Here is a 24248-nt window from a genome sequence, read left to right on the forward strand (position 1 = left end):
CCTATGACTCTTTATACTGCTCAGGTCAAGATGATGCTGGACAGACTGAAGCCAAGGAAAGCAGTGGGGCCCGATGACATCAGCCCAAGGCTACTGAAGACTTGCTCTTCAGAGCTGTGTGGTATCCTAACACACCTGTTCAACCTGAGCTTGCGTTTACAGAAGGTCCCAAGGTTGTGGAAAGCATCTTGCCTGGTACCTGTCCAAAAAAAGACCCATCCCACTCACCACAATGACTACAGACCGGTAGCGCTCACCTCACATATTATGAAGACATTTGAGAGACTTGTCCTCTTCTACATCAGGACTAGTGTGTCAACTCAAATGGATCCTTTACAGTTTGCATATCAGCCCAACATAAGTGTCGCTGATGCCCTCATTTACATGCTGCAGAGGGCGTACACACATCTGGACACCCCTGATGCATCTGTAAGGATTACATTCTTTGACTTCTCAAGCGCCTTTAACACCATTCAGCCCTGACTGCTAGGGGAGAAGATGGAGAAGATGAAGGTGGATCCATTACTGGTACTGTGGTGTTTGAATTACCTTTTCCTCAGACCACAGTACGTGGGCCTACAGAACAATGTCTCAAACACCATCCTGAGCAGCACAGGGGCTCCACAAGGAACTGTGCTGGCTCCATTCCTGTTCACCATCTACACAGCGGACTTCCAATACAACACCAACAGCTGCTTTTTGCAGAAAGTTTCAGATGACACAGCTGTTGTCAGCCTCATCAAAGGAGGCAATGAGGAGGAGTATAGAGACACAATAAACAACTTTGTGGAGTGGAGTGCACACAATAACCTCCATCTCAACACCACAAAAAACGAAGGAGATAGTTGTGGATTTCAGGAGGAGGAGGACTCAACCAACATCAATCACCATCAGGGGCACTGAGGTGGAGGTGGTCGCCAACCACAGGTACCTTGGTGTGCAGCTCAACAGTGAGCTGGACTGGAAGAGTCATATGGAGGCAGTGTACAGGAAGGGACAAAGTCAACTGTATTTTTTAAAGAGGCTAAGGTCATTCAACATCTGCCAACCCCTGCTGTGCAGTGTCTACCATTCAGTGGTGGCCAGTGCTCTGTTTTTTGCTGTGGCCTGTTGGGGAGAAGGCGCCCGTACAGCGGACAAAAACAGACTGGACAAGCTGATAAGGAAGGCCGGCTCAGTGGTCGGGGCTGAGCAACTAACGGTCTAGCAGGTGGCAGAACAAACTGGGTTCAATAATGACCAACCCCACTCACCCACTCCACACCCTGAAGGTGATCAAGAGCAGCACCTGCATATCAGAGACTGATTGCACCAATATGCAAAACTGAGAGACACAGGAAGTCTTGTATACCAGCTGCTATAAGGTTTTACAATGCACTTTTTTTTTTTTTTTTATTGTATTTTAACTTTTTAAGTATGGAAGCTATCTGATGAAATGTGTGGTGTTATGTCTGTCTTGAAGCTGTTGTGGCACTGTAATTTCCTGTAAAGGATTATTAAAGGATCTATCTATCTATCTATCTATCTATCTAACCAAAGAACCCTCACAACATGTGAACTAAAGAACCCTCACAACACGTGAACTAAAGAACCCTCACAACACAAAAAAAGAAGTAATTTTATTATTATATTATTCTTTTTGTATTTTTTACATTATATAATAATTATTCTATTCATTATTATTATTATTATTATTATTTTAGTTGACGATTATTGATTAATATTATATTTCTTATTATTATTGTCATATGCATGCTTTTGTTGTGAAAAGCTGTGCCGGACGTTATTACAGGAAGCTGAAGACTCGGCGCATGCGTGTGGACTCCCGGACGTGTGGTTTTTGAGCAGCATGGCAGCGATAGGAGTTCATTTCGGATATACGTGCGCATGTGTGGCGGTTTTTAAGGTGAGTTTCTACCTGAGTGAGTATTTAACTGACTGATGTCCGTCGAAAGATCGACACATTTGATCTAAAGCGACCAGTGTGTGTGTGTGTGTGTGTGTGTGTGTGTGTGTGTGTGTGTGTGTGTGTGTGTGTGTGTGTGTGTGTGTGTGTGTGTGTGTGTGTGTGTGTGTGTGTGTGTGTGTGTGTGTGTGTGTGTGTGTGTGTGTGTGTGTGTGTGTGTGTGTGTGTGTGTGTGTGTGTGTGTCTGTCTGTGTCTGTCTGTGTGTGTCTGTGTGTGTCTGTGTGTGTAGGATGGACGTGCCGATGTCGTTGCTAACGATGCCGGAGACAGAGTGACTCCAGCTGTGGTGGCCTACAGAGACACTGAACAGGTAAACACACCTTTGATATGTTTATTGTTGATATTTAATATTATACCTTTGTACAAAGAGACCACAGTTTACCAAAGTAAAATTCCTTGTGTGTTTAAGCATACCTGGCCAATAAAGCTGATTCTGATATTTGATTTTTTTTGGGGGGGGGGTTCAACTGTACAGGTTCAGGGCCTTATACTATGAGGCCTGCAACTTGCGACTGTTGTGATCGTCAACTAGTTTATCGATTATTGAAATGATTCATTGACCAATCGGATGTTTTCTACGAATACTTCATGGCTCTTATTTCTCTATCAACATTCAAATCCAACATTTCTCTTTCGTACTCAAACTATGCCATGAAAAATGTTCAGCCACATTTTTGTCTTTAAACCTAACGAGTGTTAGCGTCAGACTGATCCTTTAGTTTGAATCCCTATAACTTTAATAATACGGTCAGGTTTGCTCTGGAAAGAGAAAGACGAGAGGGGGGAGACAAACGTAAAGCAATCTCAGGGAACGGTTTAATGAGAGGGATTGGAAATGTAAACCAGAGAGAAAACACTGCATGGCTGAAACTTTGGATTATGGAGATGAATGTGAGAAATTATTTTTAAAAGACAGACATCCTTCTCTTCTAACGCTCGCATATTACCGACATGCTCACTTGACAGTCAAGGTCGCTTAGTATAAAACCTGCAGGCGATCCTTTTCTTATACTGGGGTAAATTATTATTATTGGTGGTAGAGCGAGTGAGGAAAGAGACTGAAGTCAGCAAGTGTGTGTGACAGTTGCGTTGTTGTCATGACCGGAGCAGCTGCTGCTTGCTGTCATAGACTGTATATAAGATACAGATCATATAAATTACTTACAGTCTACCTTAACCCTGCTGAGGTGTTTAAGTGATGGGGGTTAGCCCTGAAGTTAGCTCCAACTTCAGCCCTGGAGCTGCCCGATAAGTCTCCCCTGTGCTGTGTGACTATGAAGCAGGAAAGGTTAAAATTTTAATTTGCAGCTTTGGGGACAAAATGCTCTGAGTTTAGAAGTTTGAGAACTGGTGGTGTTACATTTAGCAGAGAAAGTAAGGAAGCAAGATGGCTCACTCCACTCAGCTACATGGCTCCGAAGAAACTATGTTATGTCCGCAAAGCGTAAAAACAGTTGAGTTTGTGGGCGACTAATTTTGACATGCACTAATTTTGACATGCACCACATCCCGACATGCACCACATCCCGACATACACCACATCCAGACGTGCACCACATCCAGACGTGCACCACATCCAGACAAACACCACATCCAGACATGCACCACATCCAGACGTGCACCACATCCAGACAAGCACCACATCCAGACAAGCACCACATCCAGACGTGCACCACATCCCGACGTTCTCCACATCCAGACAAGCACCACATCCCGACATGCACCACATCCCGACATGCACCACATCCCGACATGCACCACATCCAGACATAAACCACATCCCGACATGCGCCACATCCAGACATTAACCACATCCAGACATTAACCACATCCAGACATGCACCACATCATGACGTGCACCACATCCCGACATGCACCACATCCAGACATTAACCACATCCCGACGTGCACCACATTCAGACATTAACCATATCCCGACGTGCACCACATCCAGACATTAACCATATCCCGACATGCACCACATCCAGACATTAACCACATCCCGACATGCACCACATGCTTGCACCCGCAGTTAATTTGTAATCCTAACATTAATAAATAGTAACATGTTCTATTTTTATGTTTGTTATGGTCTGTAGATAGTCGGGATTGCAGCGAAGCAGGGACGTTTCCGAAACGCTGCAAACACTGTGGTGAAGGTGAAACAAGTGCTGGGAAGAAGGTGACCCTATTTTTACTGTTGATTAATAACTGAAGCTCAGTCTGTTATCATTGATGAATCAATCATTGGTTCATTCACAGAGCAGCTTAACCCTCATGTCTCTGTGTTTCTGTTTCTGAGCAGCTTCGAAGATCCAGAGACTCAGACGCACGGATCAGAGACCAAGTGTCAGGTGAGTCACCTCCTCATGTGAGTCACCTCCTCATGTGAAAGTCACCTCCTCATGTGAGTCACCTCCTCATGTGAAAGTCACCTCCTCCTCATGTGAGTCACCTCCTCATGTGAAAGTCACCTCCTCATGTGAGTCACCTCCTCATGTGAAAGTCACCTCCTCATGTGAAAGTCACCTCCTCATGTGAAAGTCACCTCCTCAAGTGAGTCACCTCCTCATGTGAGTCACCTCACAAGATAATTCAATCTGGTAAAGATATTTTTTATTTTTTTGCAACAGTGAAACAGGGGAGGAGAGGGATTTTGAGGGAGAGGGGTGGAATGAGATTGGGAGAGGGGAGGTCACATCCTGCCAGTGCATTTCACCCTCTCCCTATGATGGCTGCTCTTTTACTTTCAATTGAGTACATTTATTTGAGTTGAGGTATTATGTCAAATAATCACAGATTTAAGTCACAGATAATTTGGATTATTTGATTAGACCAGGAAATTGAGAAATAATAAAAATATATTTGCTGACTATAACACAGCGCTGTTTGACAGGTTGTGTGGAGAAGTTCACAGACTACAGCTGGCTGACATTACGATCGTTAAGTTATTGATTGTTGATATAAGCAGACACGGTGGAATTGAATGGACAAAAGTTGAACGTGCGTTCCCGACTCGGTCCATACGGATAGCGGATCAACCATGTTCCGTTGCATATTTGTAGTACAAGTCAACAGCAAAGGAGCAAGAACAAGGAGCCGCAGCTAGCCTACATCATATGTGGTTTAGTATAGTTTTAACATGACTGTTGGGATAAATATTTACCGCCATGAAGTGCATTGCTCTTTGAAATTAACTTGCCAAACGGAAAATCAACCCTCATTTATCGCTTGTGGGTGTCAGCGGAGCGTCATGAACCAGTCAAAAGAAACGAATAGTCAATCAGGTGGCTATCCAGCGCGAGCCGCATGCGTAAACGGATGAGAGGGGAGATGACTGCTAGAAGTCAGAGACGTTGTATGTAAGTTTATGTTCTGATTGTTCAACATTGATACTTTTAACATACATTCAGAGAGGATTTGATTTGCAATTTCAATTGTCTTTTTTTTCTTTTGGCGCTCGTGATTTTTCTTTAGCGCTGGGAAAACCTCTTTGGGGGGCGCCAAAGAATTCTCTATGCAGGAAAAACCCTGCCATGAGTATCTGCTTCAAACTGATATAACAATCTGCTCCGCTGTGGACTGAACCCACCTGAGCGACCTTTTAGCAGGAAGTTTATCCTGAGCAACCTTTGACCTTTTAGCAGGAAATGAAACGTGTGCTTATGTCAGAGGAAGGGGTGAGATGTAAAAACTACAACAGACATGTCAGCGCCCGTCAGACGGGGATATTTGAACTTCATCTGTGTAGAGGAGGAGTCGGAGGCACGCCGTCCATCTCTATACACAGTCTAAGGTTTATATGGACCCATGTTCAGTAAGAGGACTGTCTGGTCCTGGTCTCATCTAGTCTCTGTGGTCTTTGTTGTCCAGGTGGTGAACCGGGATCAGAAGGTGTTTTATGAGATCTCAGCAGGAGATCAGACTGATTTCGTTTCTCCAGAGAATGTTGCCAAACTCATCTTCAACAAGATGAAAGGTACACGCACACACATCACACAGACACACACATATCACGCAAACATAACACACAAACACGCATCACACAGACACACACATAACAAACACACACACACAACACACACACTCTCACAGATTTCGATTAGAGCCATGTTCTTTCCTCATTGGTCCCAGTTGGTCTGTGATTGGTCGTTTAGATGGTGACATTAAACAGGAAGTGTTTGTGTTTGTTTACAGAAACAGCTCAGTCAGCTGTTGGCTCTGATGTCACTGAGGCCGTCATCACTGTCCCCTTTGAGTTTGCACATGCTCAGAAGAGAGCTCTGAGGTAGGTCATGGGACCGTTGGTGTCACGGTAACAGTGTGTGTGTCTTAAGTTGTGTGTCTGTGTTGTGATGTGTGTGTGTGTGTGTCCACAGAGAAGCAGCTGAGGCTGCTGGCTTTCACGTCCTTCGTCTGATTCATGAACCGGCGGCAGCTCTTTTGGCGTACGACGTGGGACAGGAGAGTTCATCAGGGAAGAGGTGACACACACAAACTGCTGCTGAAGCAGTGCATGATGGGTGGTTACACCTGTCGTCTGTGACTCAGATCAGGTGTATCAGCTGCTGAAGCAGTGAATGATGGGATGGAAAATGTCTCTTTTTTTTTTTTTTCTTCATGAACTCGCTATTATGTCAACACCTGTATCTCTCTGATCTACGTTCAGACACTGATCTGTGTTCTACGTTCTCTGATCTGTGTTCTACTTTCTATGATCTTTGTTCTATGTTCTCTGATCTGTGTTCTCTGATCTGTGTGCTATGTTCTGTGTTCTACGTTCTCTGATCTGTGTTCTACTTTCTATGATCTGTGTTCTATGTTCTCTGATCTGTGTTCTCTGATCTGTGTGCTATGTTCTGTGTTCTACGTTCTCTGATCTGTGTTCTACTTTCTATGATCTGTGTTCTATCTTCTCTCATGTGTTCTCTGTTCTACGTTCTCTGATCTGTGTCCTCTGATCTGTGTGCTATGTTCTGTGTTCTACGTTCTCTGATCTCTGTTCTACATTCTCTGATCTCTGATCTCTGTTCTACGTTGTTTGTTCTCTGATCTGTGTTCTACCTTCTCTGTTCTCTGATCTCTGTTCTACCTTCTCTGATCTCTGTTCTACGTTCTCTGATCTCTGTTCTACGTTCTCTGATCTGTGTTCTACGTTCTCTGATCTCTGTTCTACGGCCCTTTCCGAATAGCCACAGTTCAGTAGGCAGTACGTACTATTCAGTATGGAGTTTCAGTATACTGAACCTTCGTGGTCATTCAGTGGTCATTTTTTGGGTCCACCTCAGTGCGAACATTTCAGTGTGGATAATAACTTCCGGGTTTCATGCAGTATGGATCGGATGCGTGCTTTCAAGAAATGAATTATATTTTACCACCCACAATGCTGTGCGAAATTAAACGTAAATCGTCACGTCCGCCTCCAAATCAAAACAAGCGAGCGTGGATTAATTGAATCAATTTTTAATCTAGAGTTTAAGTCCCAACTGAAATCGCTACTTTTAATTAACAACAGAGACTACGACAAATGTCTGCAATATTATAAAACCTTTCCCCCTCTATTTAAATAATGATTCATCCACCCGTAAAAAAACGGGTGGATGTGGCCGGTAACGCAAATGACGCCACTTCCGTACTGAATGAATCAAATGAAGTAGGAACAAATATCTGCCTACTGTGCGCGCCTACTGAATAGTAGGTACTAACAGTATACAGCACGGATAGTAGGTACTGCCTACTGCAAGATTGAGTAGGTACTTGGCGATTCAGATACAGCCTACGTTCTCTGATCTGTGTTCTACGTTCTCTGATCTGGGTTCTACGTTCTCTGATCTGGGTTCTACGTTCTCTGATCTGTGTTCTACGTTCTCTGATCTGGGTTCTACGTTCTCTGATCTGTGTTCTCTGATCTGTGTTCTACGTTCTCTGATCTGTGTTCTCTGTGTTCTCAGTCATGTTCTGGTGTGGAAGCTGGGTGGAACTTCCCTCAGTGTGACGGTTCTGCAAGTGAACGGAGGAATGTTCCGGGTTCTCAACACTCACACTGATCACAGCATCGGAGGAGAGAGCTTCACGCAGGCGCTCGCTCTGCACCTCGCTGCAGAGTTCAAACGGTACTGCTCACGTTACTGTTCTTATCATGAAATCTCACCGTGTTTGTTTGTTTGATGTCCTTTATTCAGATCACATGTTTGTTGTTCTTTTATACATGTTGTGTTTGTTGTTGTTAATACCTGTTGTTTATTTGTTGTTGTTTATACATGTGTTTGTTGTTGTTGTTTATACATGTGTGTTTGTTGTTTATACATGTTGTGTTTGTTGTTCTTTATACATGTTGTGTGTTTGTTGTTTATACATGTTGTGTTTGTTGTTGTTGTTTATACATGTTGTTGTATATACCTGTTTTGTGTTTGTTGTTTATACATGTTGTGTGTTTGTTGTTGTTTATACATGTTGTGTGTTTGTTGTTGTTAATACCTGTTGTTTATTTGTTGTTGTTGTATATACCTGTTTTGTGTTTGTTGTTTATACATGTTGTGTGTTTGTTGTTCTTCATACATGTTGTGTTTGTTGTTGTTGTTTATACATGTTATTGTATATACCTGTTTTGTGTTTGTTGTTTATACGTGTTGTGTTTGTTGTTGTTGTTTATACATGTTGTGTGTTTGTTGTTGTTAATACCTGTTGTTTATTTGTTGTTGTTTATACATGTTGTGTTTGTTGTTGTTGTTTATACATGTTGTGTGTTTGTTGTTGTTAATACCTGTTGTTTATTTGTTGTTGTTTATACCTGTTGTGTGTTTCCGAGTAATGTTAGTCTGATAAAATATGGTTATTCTGTTTACAGTCTTGATCAGTTTAATTAAAAAAATATAACAGTTATATAAAACGGACAAAATTAGCCCCTCCCCATGGCTTCAGGGAGAGTCTATCATTCCGTAAAGATATTTTGTTAATGTTGTGTGTTGTTGTTGCTTATTAATGTGTGTATTTGTTGCAGCACGTTCAAACACGATGTTAGCTCTAACGTTCGTGCCATGTTGAAGCTGATGAGCGGAGCTGACATGGCCAAACACTCTCTGTCCTCTCTGGGATCAGCAAACTGTTTCGTCGACTCGCTGTATGATGGCGTTGACTTCGACTGCAGCATCTCCAGGTAACACGTCAGAAGACAGGTAACATGTCACATGATGAGTAACAATACGAGTAACAAGTCAAGAGGACAGGTAACATGTCACATGACGAGTAACACAACAAGTCACAAGTCAAGAGGACAAGTAACATGTTAGAGGACAGGTAACATGTTAGAGGACAGGTAACCTTTGGAGGACAGGTAACTTTTGGAGGACAGGTAACCTTTAGAGGACAGGTAACATGTTGGAGGACAGGTAACCTTTAGAGGACAGGTAACATGTTAGAGGACAGGTAACCTTTAGAGGACAGGTAACATGTTAGAGGACAGGTAACCTTTGGAGGACAGGTAACCTTTGGAGGACAGGTAACATGTTAGACGACAGGTAACATGTTGGAGGACAGGTAACATGTTAGACGACAGGTAACATGTTAGACGACAGGTAACATGTTAGACGACAGGTAACATGTTAGAGGACAGGTAACATGTTAGAGGACAGGTAACCTTTGGAGGACAGGTAACGTTTAGAGGACAGGTAACCTTTGGAGGACAGGTAACATGTTTGACGACAGGTAGCCTTTAGAGAACAGGTAACCTTTTAGAGAACAGGTAACCTTTGGAGGACAGTTAACATGTTAGACGACAGGTAACATGTTAGACGACAGGTAACATGTTAGACGACAGGTAACCTTTGGAGGACAGGTAACCTTTGGAGGACAGGTAACCTTTGGAGGACAGTTAACATGTTAGACGACAGGTAACGTTTAGACGACAGGTAACCTTTGGAGGACAGGTAACATGTCAGAGGACAGGTAACACGTCAGAGGACAGGTAACACGTCAGAGGACATGTAACCTTTGGAGGACAGGTAACATGTTAGAGGACAGGTAACATGTTAGACGACAGGTAACCTTTAGAGGACAGGTAACATGTTAGACGACAGGTAACCTTTAGAGGACAGGTAACATGTTAGAGGACAGGTAACCTTTGGAGGACAGGTAACATGTTAGAGGACAGGTAACCTTTGGAGGACAGGTAACATGTTAGACGACAGGTAACATGTTAGAGGACAGGTAACATGTTAGACGACAGGTAACATGTTAGAGGACAGGTAACATGTTAGACGACAGGTAACATGTTAGAGGACAGGTAACGTTTAGAGGACAGGTAACATGTTAGAGGACAGGTAACGTTTAGAGGACAGGTAACCTTTGGAGGACAGGTAACATGTTAGAGGACAGGTAACATGTTAGAGGACAGGTAACCTTTGGAGGACATGTAACATGTTTGACGACAGGTAACCTTTAGAGAACAGGTAACCTTTGGAGGACAGGTAACCTTTGGAGGACAGTTAACATGTTAGACGACAGGTAACGTTTAGACGACAGGTAACCTTTGGAGGACAGGTAACGTTTAGAGGACAGGTAACCTTTAGACGACAGGTAACCTTTAGAGGACAGGTAACCTTTAGAGGACAGGTAACATGTTAGACGACAGGTAACATGTTAGAGGACAGGTAACATGTTAGACGACAGGTAACATGTTAGACGACAGGTAACATGTTAGAGGACAGGTAACCTTTGGAGGACAGGTAACATGTTAGACGACAGGTAACCTTTAGAGAACAGGTAACCTTTAGAGGACAGGTAACATGTCAGAGGACAGGTAACACGTCAGAGGACAGGTAACACGTCAGAGGACATGTAACCTTTGGAGGACAGGTAACATGTTAGACGACAGGTAACCTTTAGAGAACAGGTAACGTTTAGAGGACAGGTAACATGTCAGAGGACAGGTAACACGTCAGAGGACAGGTAACACGTCAGAGGACAGGTAACCTTTGGAGGACAGGTAACATGTTAGACGACAGGTAACCTTTAGAGAACAGGTAACATGTTAGACGACAGGTAACCTTTAGAGGACAGGTAACCTTTGGAGGACAGGTAACATGTTAGAGGACATGTAACCTTTAGAGGACAGGTAACATGTCAGAGGACAGGTAACACGTCAGAGGACAGGTAACCTTTGGAGGACAGGTAACATGTTAGAGGACATGTAACCTTTAGAGGACAGGAAACATGTTAGACGACAGGTAACCTTTAGAGGACAGGTCACATGTTAGAGGATAGGTAACATGTTAGAGGACAGGTAACCTTTAGAGGACAGGTAACATGTTAGACGACAGGTAACATGTTAGAGGACAGGTAACCTTTAGAGGACAGGTAACATGTTAGACGACAGGTAACCTTTAGAGGACAGGTCACATGTTAGAGGATAGGTAACATGTTAGAGGACAGGTAACCTTTAGAGGACAGGTAACATGTTAGAGGATAGGTAACATGTTAGAGGACAGGTAACCTTTAGAGGACAGGTAACATGTTAGAGGATAGGTAACATGTTAGAGGACAGGTAACCTTTAGAGGACAGGTAACATGTTAGACGACAGGTAACATGTTAGACGACAGGTAACCTTTTAGAGGACAGGTAACCTTTAGAGGACAGGTAACATGTTAGAGGACAGGTAACCTTTAGAGGACAGGTAACATGTCAGAGGACATGTAACCTTTAGAGGACATGTAACATGTTAGAGGACAGGTAACACGTTAGAGGACAGGTAACCTTAAGAGGACAGGTAACATGTTAGAGGACAGGTAACACGTCAGAGGACAGGTAACACGTTAGAGGACATGTAACCTTTAGAGGACAGGTAACACGTTAGAGGACATGTATCCTTTAGAGGACAGATAACACTTAACTTATCCATTCATACACATTCACACATTGATGGTAGAGGCTGCAGTGTAGAGTCCATCAGTATTAACTCATCCATTCATACACATTCACACACTGATGGTAGAGGCAGCTGAGTAAAGAGTCCATCAGTATTAACTCATCCATTCATACACATTCACACACTGATGGTAGAGGCAGCTGAGTAAAGAGTCCATCAGTATTAACTCATCCATTCATACACATTCACACACTGATGGTAGAGGCTGCTGAGTAAAGAGTCCATCAGTATTAACTCATCCATTCATACACATTCACACACTGATGGTAGAGGCTGCTGAGTAAAGAGTCCATCAGTATTAACTCATCCATTCATACACATTCACACACTGATGGTAGAGGCTGCTGAGTAAAGAGTCCATCAGTATTAACTCATCCATTCATACACATTCATACACCACCGACGAAGCAGCAGAAGCAACTTGGGGTTAAGTGTTTAAGGACTAAGGACATGTGGCTGTTCGGGATCAAACCTCTGACCTGGTTGAGAGACGATCCACTACGATTGAGCGACTGTACCACTGAGTCATAGTGCCACACATGTTTAATGGAAGTTGTGATGATGGTTGTGTTTCCTCAGAGCTCGCTTTGAGCTGCTGTGCTCGTCACTTTTTAACAAGAGCATCCAGCCAATCAGGGTCCTTCTGGAGGTGGCGGGACTTTCCACCACAGACATTAACAAGGTACATCCTGTTTTTTATTAATGCCTGATAATGTGTGTGTTTGTTTGTTTCCACTCCACTAGTACTCCTCCATCACAAGAGTACTAGTTTAAAATTGTCTTCTCTTCTTAATGCCTGATAATGTGTTTGTTTGTTTGTTTATTTCCATCATGAGAAGGCATTTTTAAACTAGTGCTAGTACGCCTGTGATGAGGCTGATAGTTTTTGTTATTGATAAAGTTCATGGTGGTGTTGATGTTTATGGTGTGAAAATAGTTGTTTTTGGTGTTGCTGATCAAATTGTTGTTGGTGTTGATATTGGTGATCAAGTATTTAATGATGTTGTTTTTCAAGGTGGTCCTCTGCGGCGGCTCAGCCCGGATCCCTCGCTTGCAGCAGATGATCAGGGAAATGTTTCCTGACGTAGAGCTACTGAGCTCGGCACCTCCTGATGAGGTCATCGCTGTGGGCGCAGCCCTGCAGGCGGGGTTGCTGGTTGGCCGGGACGGGCTGAGACCTGAAGAGGAGTCGGTCACTGTTGATGTTTCTGCCACTGACATCCTGTTGAAGGTGACCTGCTCAATGTTAATCCACACAATATTTGTATTTATTTATTGACTTGTCTGACTAATAAATCTTCTTTTTTTCTTAAGTTTTTTAATCTCCTGATCTCAGCCTGTGTAAAGTCTTTATGATCTCTTTATTTCTTTTTTTGTTACTTTGTTTTGTTTGTATCTCGGGGGCTGCAGGAGCTCAATGAATCTGGAGCAGAGTTGTTCACTGTGCTCCTCCCCGCGGGTACGCCCCTTCCTGCACGCAGACATCATGTCCTGAGAGGAGGGGGGACGCTGTCCTCCCTCTGTGTGGGGATCTACCAGAGATTAGTCTCCATGCAGCCAGAGAAGCTTGCTCAGGTACACACACCTACACATAAAAAGACACTGTCACTGAGGTACAAAAACAGATGAAGGCAGATCACATTATGAAGTGGGAGTGATGCACAGACCACATTATGAAGTGGGAGTGATGCAGAGATCACGTTATGAAGTGGGAGTGATGCAGAGATCACATTACGAAGTGGGAGTGATGCAGAGATCACATTATGAAATGGGAGTGATGCACAGACCACATTATTGTCCTCTACGGGCGCTGAGAGTCGGCAGCCTGTTGCAGCAGCTCTCTTTTCTTTATTTTGTCTATTTTCTTGCTTTTATTAAGTATTTTTGCACTGTTTCTGTGTTTATTGTTGGACACTGCTGCAGCGTTTTAGTTGGGGTATTACTCGTGGAATTACGTGTTTCTTTCGGGACTCTTTTTTTCTACTGTTGGAATGATCACGTACACTCGTGAGGAACTACTGAGCTACAGGCATGGAGCCGGTGTTCCTCCTACACGCATCCCTGAGGAGTTATGGAGAGGTGTCCGCCGGGGGAAGAAAGCCAGCGCTAAAGTCAGGGAGCGGATTGAGAGAGACAAGTAATTTAAACCCTTTCTACCGTCGGTCATCATGGGGAACGTTAGGTCACTAGCCAACAAAGCGGACGAATTTACAGCTTTAGTAAGTAGTAGTTTACTTTGCTTCACGGAGACATGGCTACATGGGAATATACCGGACAGTCACATCGATCTGGCCGAGCGGACAGGGGGATAGGGGGAGACAGAGCGGTAAGAAGAGAGGGGAGGTCTTGCTGTCTTTATTAACTCTAAATGGTGTAATCCCGGACATATCACTGTGAAGGACTGTGTCTATACCCCAGACGTTGAAATGCTGGCGGTGGGATTATGCCCGTACTATCTGCCATGGGAGTTCTCACATGCCGTTGCTGTTTTCGTCCCACCATCAGCTGTAGCCGCTAGCGCGAGTGACATCATCCACACTGATCGCGGGACTACAAACCCAGCATCCCAGCGCCCTCATACTGATCAGCGGGGCCTTTAATCATGTCTCTCTCTCCCCTGTCCTGACAAACTTTAAACAGTATATGCACTGTGCTACAAGAGGGAATAAAACCCTGGACCTCCTGTATGCCAATGTGAAGGGAGCATACAGCTCTTCTTCCCTCCCCCCTCTTGGGGAATCAGACCACAACCTCATCCACTTTGAGACCACCTACAGGCCCCTGGTGAAGCAGCAGGGGGCCAACACAAGGACTTTGAAGGTTTGGTCTAAGGATACAGAGGAGGCCCTGCAGGAGTGCTTCAATGTCACAGACTGGGAACTGTTTAAGGAGGAATATGGTGATGACATTGAAGGCCTCTCTCACTGTATTACAGACTACATCCGTTTCTGAGGACACCATAGTCCCTACCAAAACGGTCTGCTGCTTCTCAAATAACAAACCATGGATCAATAAAGACATTAAAGCTCTCCTCAACAGAAAGAAGGAGGACCTTCATGACTAGGGATCGGGAGGAGCTCAAGGCTGTCCAAAAGGAGTTAAAGAAGAAGCTGAGAGAGGCCAAGAACAACTACAAGGACAGGATTGAGGCCAAGATGGGACAGAACAACTCAAAGAAGGTGTGGAATGGCATGAAGCAGATGAAGGGCTGCAGCAGGCCAGAACCCAGAATTAAAGGAGACCCAGTATTTGCTGCTGAGTTGAACCTATTTTTCAATAGGTTTGACACATCCCCCGACCCAGTGAGCTCAAATACTGGGTCTAGGTCTCCCCCCACCACCTCAGCCCCCATTTACACCTCTGTTGGAGGCTCTGCTCTTCCTCCCATCAAGGTCCTGACCACCTCCCCCCCACCTCTCTTAGCTCCTCATCAGCAGCTTCACAGGACAGCCCACCCTCACCCCCCGCCCCCTCCCTTCAGGTACCTGCATGACAATAGACAGTTATCCACACCCCTCCCCCGCTCACTGTCCCACTCTCATTCTTACTACCAGCCAGGTACAAAGAGAACTCTCCAGACTCCACATCAGAAAAGCCAGTGGACCAGACAACATCAGTCCCAGGATCCTCAAGGTGTGTGCTGGGCAGCTTGCAGGAGTCTTTCAGCACCTCTTCAACTTCTCCCTGAGGCTGACCTGTGGAAGACCTCCTGCATCGTCCCAATTCCAAGAGATCGTCCCAACGCTATCAATGACTACAGACTTATGTCACTCACGTCACATGTCATGAAGACATTTGAGAGGCTGGTTCTCCAGCACCTGAGGACCCTGCTCACTGCTTTCCAGGATCCGTTGCAGTTTGCATATCAGAGGCACATTGGTGTGGAGGATGCTATCATCTTCCTGACCCACAAAGCCCTGTCACACCTGGAGACGAAGGAAAGCACTTGTGAGAGTCATGTTCTTTGACTTCTCCAGTGCTTTCAATACCATCCAGCCCTGCCTCCTGAGGGACAAACTGCTGGATATGCAGCTGTACCCTGACATCTCCGCCTGGATCTTCAACTACCTCACGGGCCGACGAGTCGATGGGTGGGTATCTGATGTAGTGACGGGCAACACAGGAGTACCTCAAGGAACTGTTCTGGTGCCTTTTCTCTTCACTCTCTTCACATCAGACTTCAGGTTTAACTCTGGTTCCTGCCACCTCCAAAAGTTTTCCGACGACTCCTCCATTGTTGGGTGCATCACTGATGACGACGAGAAGGAGTACAGAGGACTGTTAGAGAGCTTCGTCACATGGTGCGAAAGCAACCACCTGAAGTTCAACATCAGCAAAACAAAGGAGGTGGTAGTGGACTACCGGAAGAAGAAGAGGCCCCCTGCCCTAGTCATCATCCAGGGGGAGGAAGTGGAGAGGGTGGACTCATACAAGTACCTTGGGGTCCACATCAACAATAAACTGGATTGGTCTCACAACTCTGACGCTCTCTTCAGGAAGGGACAGAGCAGGATGTTCTTCCTGAGGAGACTCAGATCGTTCAGTGTCTGCAACAGACTCCTGAAGACCTTCTACCAGTCTGTGGTGGCCAGTGCCCTCTTCTTTGCTGTGGCGTGCTGGTGGGGTGGTATCAAGACTGGTGAGGCAAACAGGCTGAACAAGCTGGTAAGGAAGGCCCGCTCTGTATTGGGTCTTGATCTGGACAGTTTGGAGACAGTGGGTGAGAGGAGGATGAAGGACAAAATCTTATCCATCCTGGATAACTCCTCTCACCCTCTACATGGTGAGCTGTGGCAGATGGGCAGCTCCTTCAGCCAACGCCTCATCTCATTTAATCACTTGTCACTTTATCTTGTCATTCTCTGCAAATACTGTCTAAATTCTCAATTACCCCCAGTTAACTTCATCATTCATTTTGTACTGTATATACCCCCTGTTTTTATTTTTATTTATATTTATCTTATCTATTCTGTTTAATGTGTATTTGAGCTTTCTTGTCTGTGCTGCTGTAACGCCCGAATTTCCCCAATGGGGATCAATAAAGTACTATCCTATCCTATCCTGTTATGAAGTGGGAGTGATGCACACAGACCACATTATGAAGTGGGAGTGATGTTTTAAGTAGGTGTGAACAATGTAAATATATGGAGAAAAATATTTAGGATTTAAAACAGATCTTGTAATCTGTTTGTGTTTAATGTTCAGATTATCCTGAGAGACCTGCAGCCGTCAGAGGAACACAACGTGGACACTGTGCTCACCATGAAGAGGTAACACACTCACATACACATATATTATATATATATGCACATGCACACACACAGAATTACACTAAATGCACACACCATCCACCTGGCCCTGATGAAGTGTGTGTGTGTGGTTTTTTGTTTTTCAGGGACGGCTCACTGCATGTGTCCTGTGTGGATCAGAGCAGTGGGAGGTCAGAGGTGGTCACTGTTGCAGCTGCTTCATGAAGCTGATTGGCTGTCAGTAAAAGTTCATTTTTTTTAAATCAATAAATGTGATCACAAACAAACTGTGTGTATTATTTCTATGTGTTTCTTCATTCATGGATACTGTACACACACACAAACCTTTACTGCTTATCTGCAGAAACAGAAGAAGGTCATAGCCCGGAATCACTGACACACCCTTGCACTGGTTTACATTCTTTCTCTCCGGTCGCAAATCCCAGCCATTTCCAGTCACTACTGGTGTTCCTCAGGGTTCTGTTTTGGGTCCCCTTCTGTTCATCATCTAGCTCCTTCATCTTGGCCATATCTTCCATAAATATAATATCCAGTTCCATTGCTATGTGTATGACACCCAGCTCTATCTGTCCAACAAACCCACCGCCTCCCTCCCGCCCACTTCCCTGACTGATTGCCTTCAAGAAATCAAATCCTGGGGCGCACTGGTGGCACAATGGTTAGGGCACGCGCCCCATGTATTGAGCTGTCATCTCAGGACCAGGTTCGCATCCTGCTCGTGGCCTCCCTCCACATGCCATTCCCCACTCCCTGGCCTCCAACTCTATCCACTGTCCTATCTCTCTGCATTAAAGGCACAAAAGCCCAAAAAGAAATCAAATCCTGGTTCTCCTGCAACTTCCTCGTATTAAACTGTGTCAAAACCGAGATTCTCCTTATCCGCACCAAATCGACAATTTGACATCTTGAGTTTTTTGCTATTGATCACTCCCAAGTTTCTCCCTCCCCTCAGGTTAAGAGTCTGGGTGTCATCCTTGACAGCACGCTATCATTCCAAGCTCACATCAATAATGTCTCTCAGTCTGCTTATTTTCATCTACGTCACATTAATCGCCTCTGCCCGTCCCTCACATCCAACAGTACCGTCATCCTCATTCCCGCCCTGGTTACAGCCCGCATTGACTCCTGCAGCTCTCTTCTCTTTGCTCTGCCTCTCGAGTCCATCCACAAACTTCAACTGGTCCAGAACCCTGCTGCTCTCATCATCTCCGGAATCCCCCGTTAATCCCATCCCTCTTGTCCTTCAGCAGCTTTATTGACTTTCGGTTAAATATCGTATCGACTTCAAAATTTTGCTCCTCACCTTTAAGGCCATCCACAACCTCGCTCCGCCTTACCTCTCTGAACTGCACATCAACACACCCACACTCTCAGGTCTTCTTCCATTCACCTCACTGCACCACCTTCCCACCTGTCCACCATGGGGTCCAGGACCTTCAGCTGTAATATTGACTCACTCTCCATGTTTTAATTTCATCTCAAAACACGTCTGGCATATTCAGTCTGATAAGTGTCCATCCTTTGTCATGAATCCTCTACACAATGATTTCATACATCTTGTAAATTTGTCTTTTAATTGTTCATTTTATCAATGTATTCTTAATTTGTTGTTTTATCTCTGCTTTGTAAGGTGACTTTAAATAAAAATTTAAAAAATATATATTTTTGTGTGTGTGAAGAAATACATGAAACCATTGTTTTAAGTTTTTTTTGTTTTACTGTATTTGATTTTTTTCACACAGGAGTCACATCATGTAGTACTCTGTCCTGTCCACAGGGGGGCATAGTCTCTAAACACAAATGTGTCTGAATGTCTCTGCAGTTAAAAAAACGACTTATTTCTATCTGAAGCTCTTCCTGCGTGTTGACGGTTCATCGAGTCAAACAGATCTCACAGTTTTTCAGCAGCCGTGCTCTGGAACGATGCGACACTTCAGGATCTTCAGGTAGTTCTGCACCTTGTTGGAGTCTCTGCGAAAACAGTATAGAAGGTCGTAGTCCTTCATCAGACGCCACTTGTGACCATTGGCTGGCAGAGGAGCTTCAGGAGAGGCCAGACTACTGACGGAGTTACTGATGATCCCCAACATCTGCATCTGAATCGGACACAAACCAATCATGATCAACATGTTTGAACACCTCCTAAATGCACCTTTTGTTTTCCTAAAGATACAAACTAAAGGTTTGTTTTCTGTTGAGATTCTCAACATCCTCCTCAATGAAAATATTTGACAACAGACCAGAATAAAATGTCTGATTCACGTCATGTTTCTGATTTGTTTGAGGACTTCATGATAACCGTTTTGAGTCGGTCATCGGACGGTCACATCAGGACTTTGTTTCAAGCTCATTTTTAGACATTACTCAACCTGACGAGATCAGCTGGAAGCTTTGTGACTCAGCACCTTTGAACGTCTGCAGCAAAGTACGAAACAGATTTATCTGAGTAAGAATGTTAACTTCCCGGAATCTGTTTTAACTTCAGCTCCGAACTGTGTTTAACACCTAATGAGAAGAAATAATTGACACTATTTACTCTTATTACCTTCTCAGCCACCTTCTCTACACCTTTGCGTAGCTCATGCGCCATGTCGCTCATCTCCAGAGCTTTGTTGGAGCTGAATTTGTTGAAGTCGGGATGGTGAGCCATACTCTGGTGGAAGTGCCACAGAGGATCCCTCCAGGCCAGCAGCAGCTTCAGAATCACCTCCGTCAGCTCCTGTCTCTGCAGAGTGGACAGAAGGGGCGGGACTTTGTTAAAATACAATTTAAATACATTCTCAAACTCACCACAGAAGATTAAAATATATTTGAACTTAAACAAGTTTGAAGTTATTGTGCTTGGCCATAAACACTCCAGCCTTGGCCCCAAGCATTTCTAATATAACTGTCCTTAATGACATCAGCCTGGCATCCAACACCACTGTTCATCAAGATATGTCCTTTAGCGCTCACAAAACAATCAAGGACAACCTATTTTCACCTTTACCTGCTAGTGGTACCTACAGTCTGTAAATGTACAGTGGGAGGTAGAGCCTTCAGTTATCAGACCCCTCTCCTTTGGAATCATTTACCAGTCAGGGTCCATGAGGCAGACACTCTCTACCACTATGAGTAAGCTTCAAACTTTCCTTTTTGATAAAGCTTATAGTTAGAGCTGGCTCAGACACGCTCCTAGTTATGCTGCTATAGGCTTAATGGCTGTTTCCACAGGAATACGTGTATGCAGTGTTTGTCTCCACCACGATTTTGTTCTGTCTGACAGTGCATGCCCTGCCAAACTGGGTCTGTTTGTGGAGTGCAGCCACAAGTAGCTGGACTCATGGGTTCACAAGACACAGGAGAACCATAGGATTAAGCAGGAATAAATAAAACAATGTGCAACCACACTACTTTGTCTTTTTCCTAGGTAGATTAGCTGTTCATTTAGTGCCTGTTTTTACATAATGTTGATAAAGTTATGGGATATACGATCGGGAGTCTTTACATTGTGTTTTATTTTGAAATTGAACGGATGCTCATGCATTCCCTTGTCTGACTTCCTGTCTGGGTCAATTTTCTCTGTTCAGTTTGACGCATGCTTGCAGCATGCTCCGTCAGTAATAAACTATGGAACAGAGAAGAGCGGAGTGGTGCTGCTGACAGATGCAGGAAGCTGACAGCTGAAGCTGCAGCGGATACAGGAGTACTGACCAGAGAGGGCGCCATTAGCTAGGGTTAGGTTAGGTAAAAGCGGAGTGCTCCTGTAGTTTGAAAGGAGCACGGGCACTTGGGGGACAATGGGTATTAAAAAATACTTAAAAAGGTGAGATAATACCAAACCAATCAGTCTGCGTTAAGATTGACTCACCGCCATCCTCTGAGCGTTCTCTTTTCCATTGGGGGTTAATATGGTGGAGGTGTGACAGTTACGACTGACCCGGCCGATCTGATTCTTACTAGGCAGGAAGTACTGCTCCTATGAGGACAAACAGGAAGGCAAGAATGAAATGTCAGAGGTCAGCTGAACACCAGCTAAGGCCACAGCACAGAAGTGAAGAACCTAACCATAAGAATGTCCTGATACTGAAAATCATGAAAATAATAAAATATCTTTGACCAATCGTGGTTTTCGGACAGACTCACAAACTCTGAGTGTAGGTCATTGGAGATGCCATGCATCCTGGCAGAGTGTTGGATTACTCGATCAAACAGGTCGGACAAGGAGAGGATGTGACAGCCATTCTGACCGTTCATACAGAGAGGAGCCGAACACACACCGCTCAAACTACTGCAGAGCAACACACAGACCACCTCCACCCAAACTACAGAGAGAGAGAGATCAATCAGACAATCATTAATAAAAGGGAAGGCATTAAAAACAGAGAGAACGGACATCCAGATCAATAAGAAAGTAATTATTATCAATGAAGAGTTCATTATTATTTATGGTAAAAATGAATCCACCTGAATCATCTCTACAGAATCTGATTAAACAGACGTCAGTTTCTACTTTAATATGTTTTTTTTTTATGTTAGGGTCTAAAACTAAGGAACTGAGACAAAGTCATGGTGAGGGATGATTGGGAAGAAAGTAGGACGATCGGATGAGTGGACGATAGGATGAGAAGACAATAGGATGGGAGGATGACAAGAGGAGAGGACGATAGGATGAGAGGACGACAGGAGGAGAGGACGACAGGAGGAGAGGACGATAGGATGAGAGGACGACAGGACGACAGGAGGAGAGGACGATAGGATGAGAGGAGGACAGGATGAGAGGACGACAGGAGGACAATAGGATGAGAGGACGATAGGAGTAGAGGAACACAGAAGGACAGGATGAGAGGATGACTGAAGGACAGGATGAGAGGACGATTGGAGGACAAGATGAGAGGACGACAGGATGAGAGGACGATAGGATGAGAGGACGATAGGGTGAGAGGAAGACAGGATGAGAGGACAATGAGAGGACGAGAGGACGACAGGATGAGAGGACGATGAGAGGACGACAGGATGAGAGGACGATAGGAGGACAGGAGGAGAGGACGATGAGAGGATGACAGGATGAGAGGACGATAGGAGAACAGGATGAGAGGACTATAGGATGAGAGAACGACAGGATGAGAGGACGATGAGAGGACGACAGGATGAAAGGACGATAGGAGGACAGGAGGAGAGGATAATAGGATGAGAGGACGACAGAGTAGAGGAACACAGAAGGACAGGATGAGAGGACGATAGGAGGACGATAGGAGGACAGGATGAGAGGACGATAGGATGAGAGGACGACTGAGGGACAGGATGAGAGGACGACAGGATGACAGGATGAAAGGATGACTGGACGACAGGATGTCAGCAGAACACTTCTTCTTAGTTAAGTAAAAGATAAAGTTAAATACCCTTTCTGATGTTTGCAGACATCCTGCAGAGTGACAACGAGCTCCAAGCTCTGAATGTGATGTGTTCAAAAACCCCACAGCTTCATCTGAGGTCCTCACTGAGCGACTGCACTTTAATATAAGGGTGGGGGGGGAGGTGGAGGGGGATCAAATCATTTATCCTGACGTAACCTTTACATGATGAAATAATACAGTACTTATTAAATGATATAAAATGTATATATTTGATTTATAGAGTTTTAATTTATTCTGTCTCAATTAAAAACAAATGAAATCATACTCTTGAGTTATTGGACCGTTAACACGTACTCAACAAAAGCATTTAAAAAGATTTCTCTAATTTATTTATTTACAACGATTTACTGATTTTCAAAAAATCTTTTATTCATCAGTAAAGAAAAATATATACAAAAATAAAAATTCCTCTTTTTGCCAGCTCAGTTTTAATGTCAGTTTTTAATATTAAAACCACATTCTTAGCGTTAGGGTTGTGTGTGTGTGTGTGTGTGTGTGTGTCTGTCTGTCTGTCTATCCAAAAGAGTGTCTAACATGGCGTCACTCAGTATGACTCAACATGTTTTAAGATCATTGTAATCATGTCACACACAAACACAAACGAGCACACACACACACACACACACACACATACACACACACACACACACACACACACACACACACACACTCACGTGTTTTAAAGGTTGTAGTGCTGCAGGCTGTGACAGGAAGTCACCATCAGTTAAAATGAGATTCATGTGAGAAGAAGTGAACGTCATTAAGTCAACATTTTTACACCATCATCATCCCTGTCATCTCCTTCATCATCATCATCATCATCATCATCTTCATCATCATCACCATCATCATCATCATCATCATCATCATCATCTTCATCACCACACCATCACCATCATCAACATCACCATCACATCAACATCAACATCAACATCAACATCAACATCAACATCACCATCACCATCACCATCACCATCACCATCATCATCATCACCATCACCATCATTATCACCATCACCATCACCATCACCATCACCATCACCATCACCATCTTCATCTTCATCTTCATCATCATCATCTTCACCATCATCATAATCGTCACCATCATCATCATCATCATCATCATCATCATCACCATCACCATCACCATCATCATCACCATCACCATCACCATCTTCATCATCATCATCTTCACCATCATCATCATCATCATCATAATCGTCACCATCATCACCATCATCATCACCATCACCATCACATCATCAACATCACCATCACCATCATCATCATCATCATCATCACCATCACCATCACCATCACCATCAACATCATCATCATCATCATCATCACCATCACCATCACCATCACCATCATCATCATCACCATCACCATCACCATCACATCACCATTATCACCATCATCATCACCATCACCATCATCACCATCACCATCAACACCATCATCATCTTCACCATAATCATTATTATCACCATCATCACCATCATCATCATCACCATCACCATCACCATCACCATCACCATCACCATCACCATCATCATCATCATCATCATCACCATCACCATCACCATCACATCATCATCATCATCATCATCATCACCATCACCATCACCATCACATCACCATTATCACCATCATCATCACCATCATCACCATCACCATCACCATCAACAC

General features: G+C 44.1%; 2 protein-coding genes across 3 annotated transcripts; one reads left to right on the plus strand and one right to left on the minus strand.

Annotated features, from left to right (window-relative positions):
* The first annotated feature begins 1768 nt into the window (after positions 1 to 1768).
* Positions 1769 to 17426, plus strand: hspa14 (heat shock protein 14). The gene is made up of 14 exons (XM_020638792.3): positions 1769 to 1906; positions 2197 to 2277; positions 4067 to 4149; positions 4273 to 4321; positions 5841 to 5946; positions 6165 to 6255; positions 6347 to 6451; positions 7919 to 8080; positions 8968 to 9123; positions 12470 to 12572; positions 12906 to 13121; positions 13301 to 13465; positions 17096 to 17160; positions 17286 to 17426. The coding sequence occupies exons 1-14, from the start codon at positions 1850 to 1852 to the stop codon at positions 17362 to 17364; spliced, it is 1518 nt and encodes a 505-aa protein (XP_020494448.2). The 5' UTR covers positions 1769 to 1849; the 3' UTR covers positions 17365 to 17426.
* Positions 17427 to 18860: 1434 nt separating this feature from the next.
* Positions 18861 to 22659, minus strand: prl2 (prolactin 2). Of its 2 annotated transcripts, XM_065951389.1 has the most exons (5): positions 22542 to 22659; positions 21286 to 21464; positions 21011 to 21118; positions 19706 to 19885; positions 18861 to 19256 (listed from the first exon to the last, which is right to left on the minus strand). In XM_065951389.1, the coding sequence occupies exons 1-5, from the start codon at positions 22561 to 22563 to the stop codon at positions 19062 to 19064; spliced, it is 684 nt and encodes a 227-aa protein (XP_065807461.1). In that variant the 5' UTR covers positions 22564 to 22659; the 3' UTR covers positions 18861 to 19061. The 2 variants fall into 2 exon arrangements, with proteins under 2 accessions (XP_065807461.1, XP_029134063.1); XM_029278230.2 differs by lacking the exon at positions 22542 to 22659 and having other exon boundaries at positions 21286 to 21537.
* Between the last annotated feature and the right edge of the window lie 1589 nt (positions 22660 to 24248).

This window comes from Labrus bergylta, chromosome 23 (assembly GCF_963930695.1).
Source record: "Labrus bergylta chromosome 23, fLabBer1.1, whole genome shotgun sequence".
In the NCBI taxonomy this organism is placed as follows: Eukaryota; Metazoa; Chordata; class Actinopteri; order Labriformes; family Labridae; genus Labrus; species Labrus bergylta.

Excerpts from the sequence above, each read along its gene's own strand:
- prl2 (XM_029278230.2), bottom strand. The coding sequence starts at position 21,537 with ATGTCCGTTCTCTCTGTTTTTAATGCCTTCCCTTTTATTAATGATTGT. Across the intron at positions 19,886-21,010 it reads AGAACGCTCAGAGGATGGCG|AGACAGGAGCTGACGGAGGT; the intron begins GTGAGTCAATCT and ends TCCACTCTGCAG. Across the intron at positions 19,257-19,705 it reads TAGAGAAGGTGGCTGAGAAG|ATGCAGATGTTGGGGATCAT; the intron begins GTAATAAGAGTA and ends TGTCCGATTCAG.
- hspa14 (XM_020638792.3), top strand. The coding sequence starts at position 1,850 with ATGGCAGCGATAGGAGTTCATTTCGGATATACGTGCGCATGTGTGGCG. Across the intron at positions 6,256-6,346 it reads GCTCAGAAGAGAGCTCTGAG|AGAAGCAGCTGAGGCTGCTG; the intron begins GTAGGTCATGGG and ends GTGTGTCCACAG. Across the intron at positions 6,452-7,918 it reads GAGAGTTCATCAGGGAAGAG|TCATGTTCTGGTGTGGAAGC; the intron begins GTGACACACACA and ends CTGTGTTCTCAG.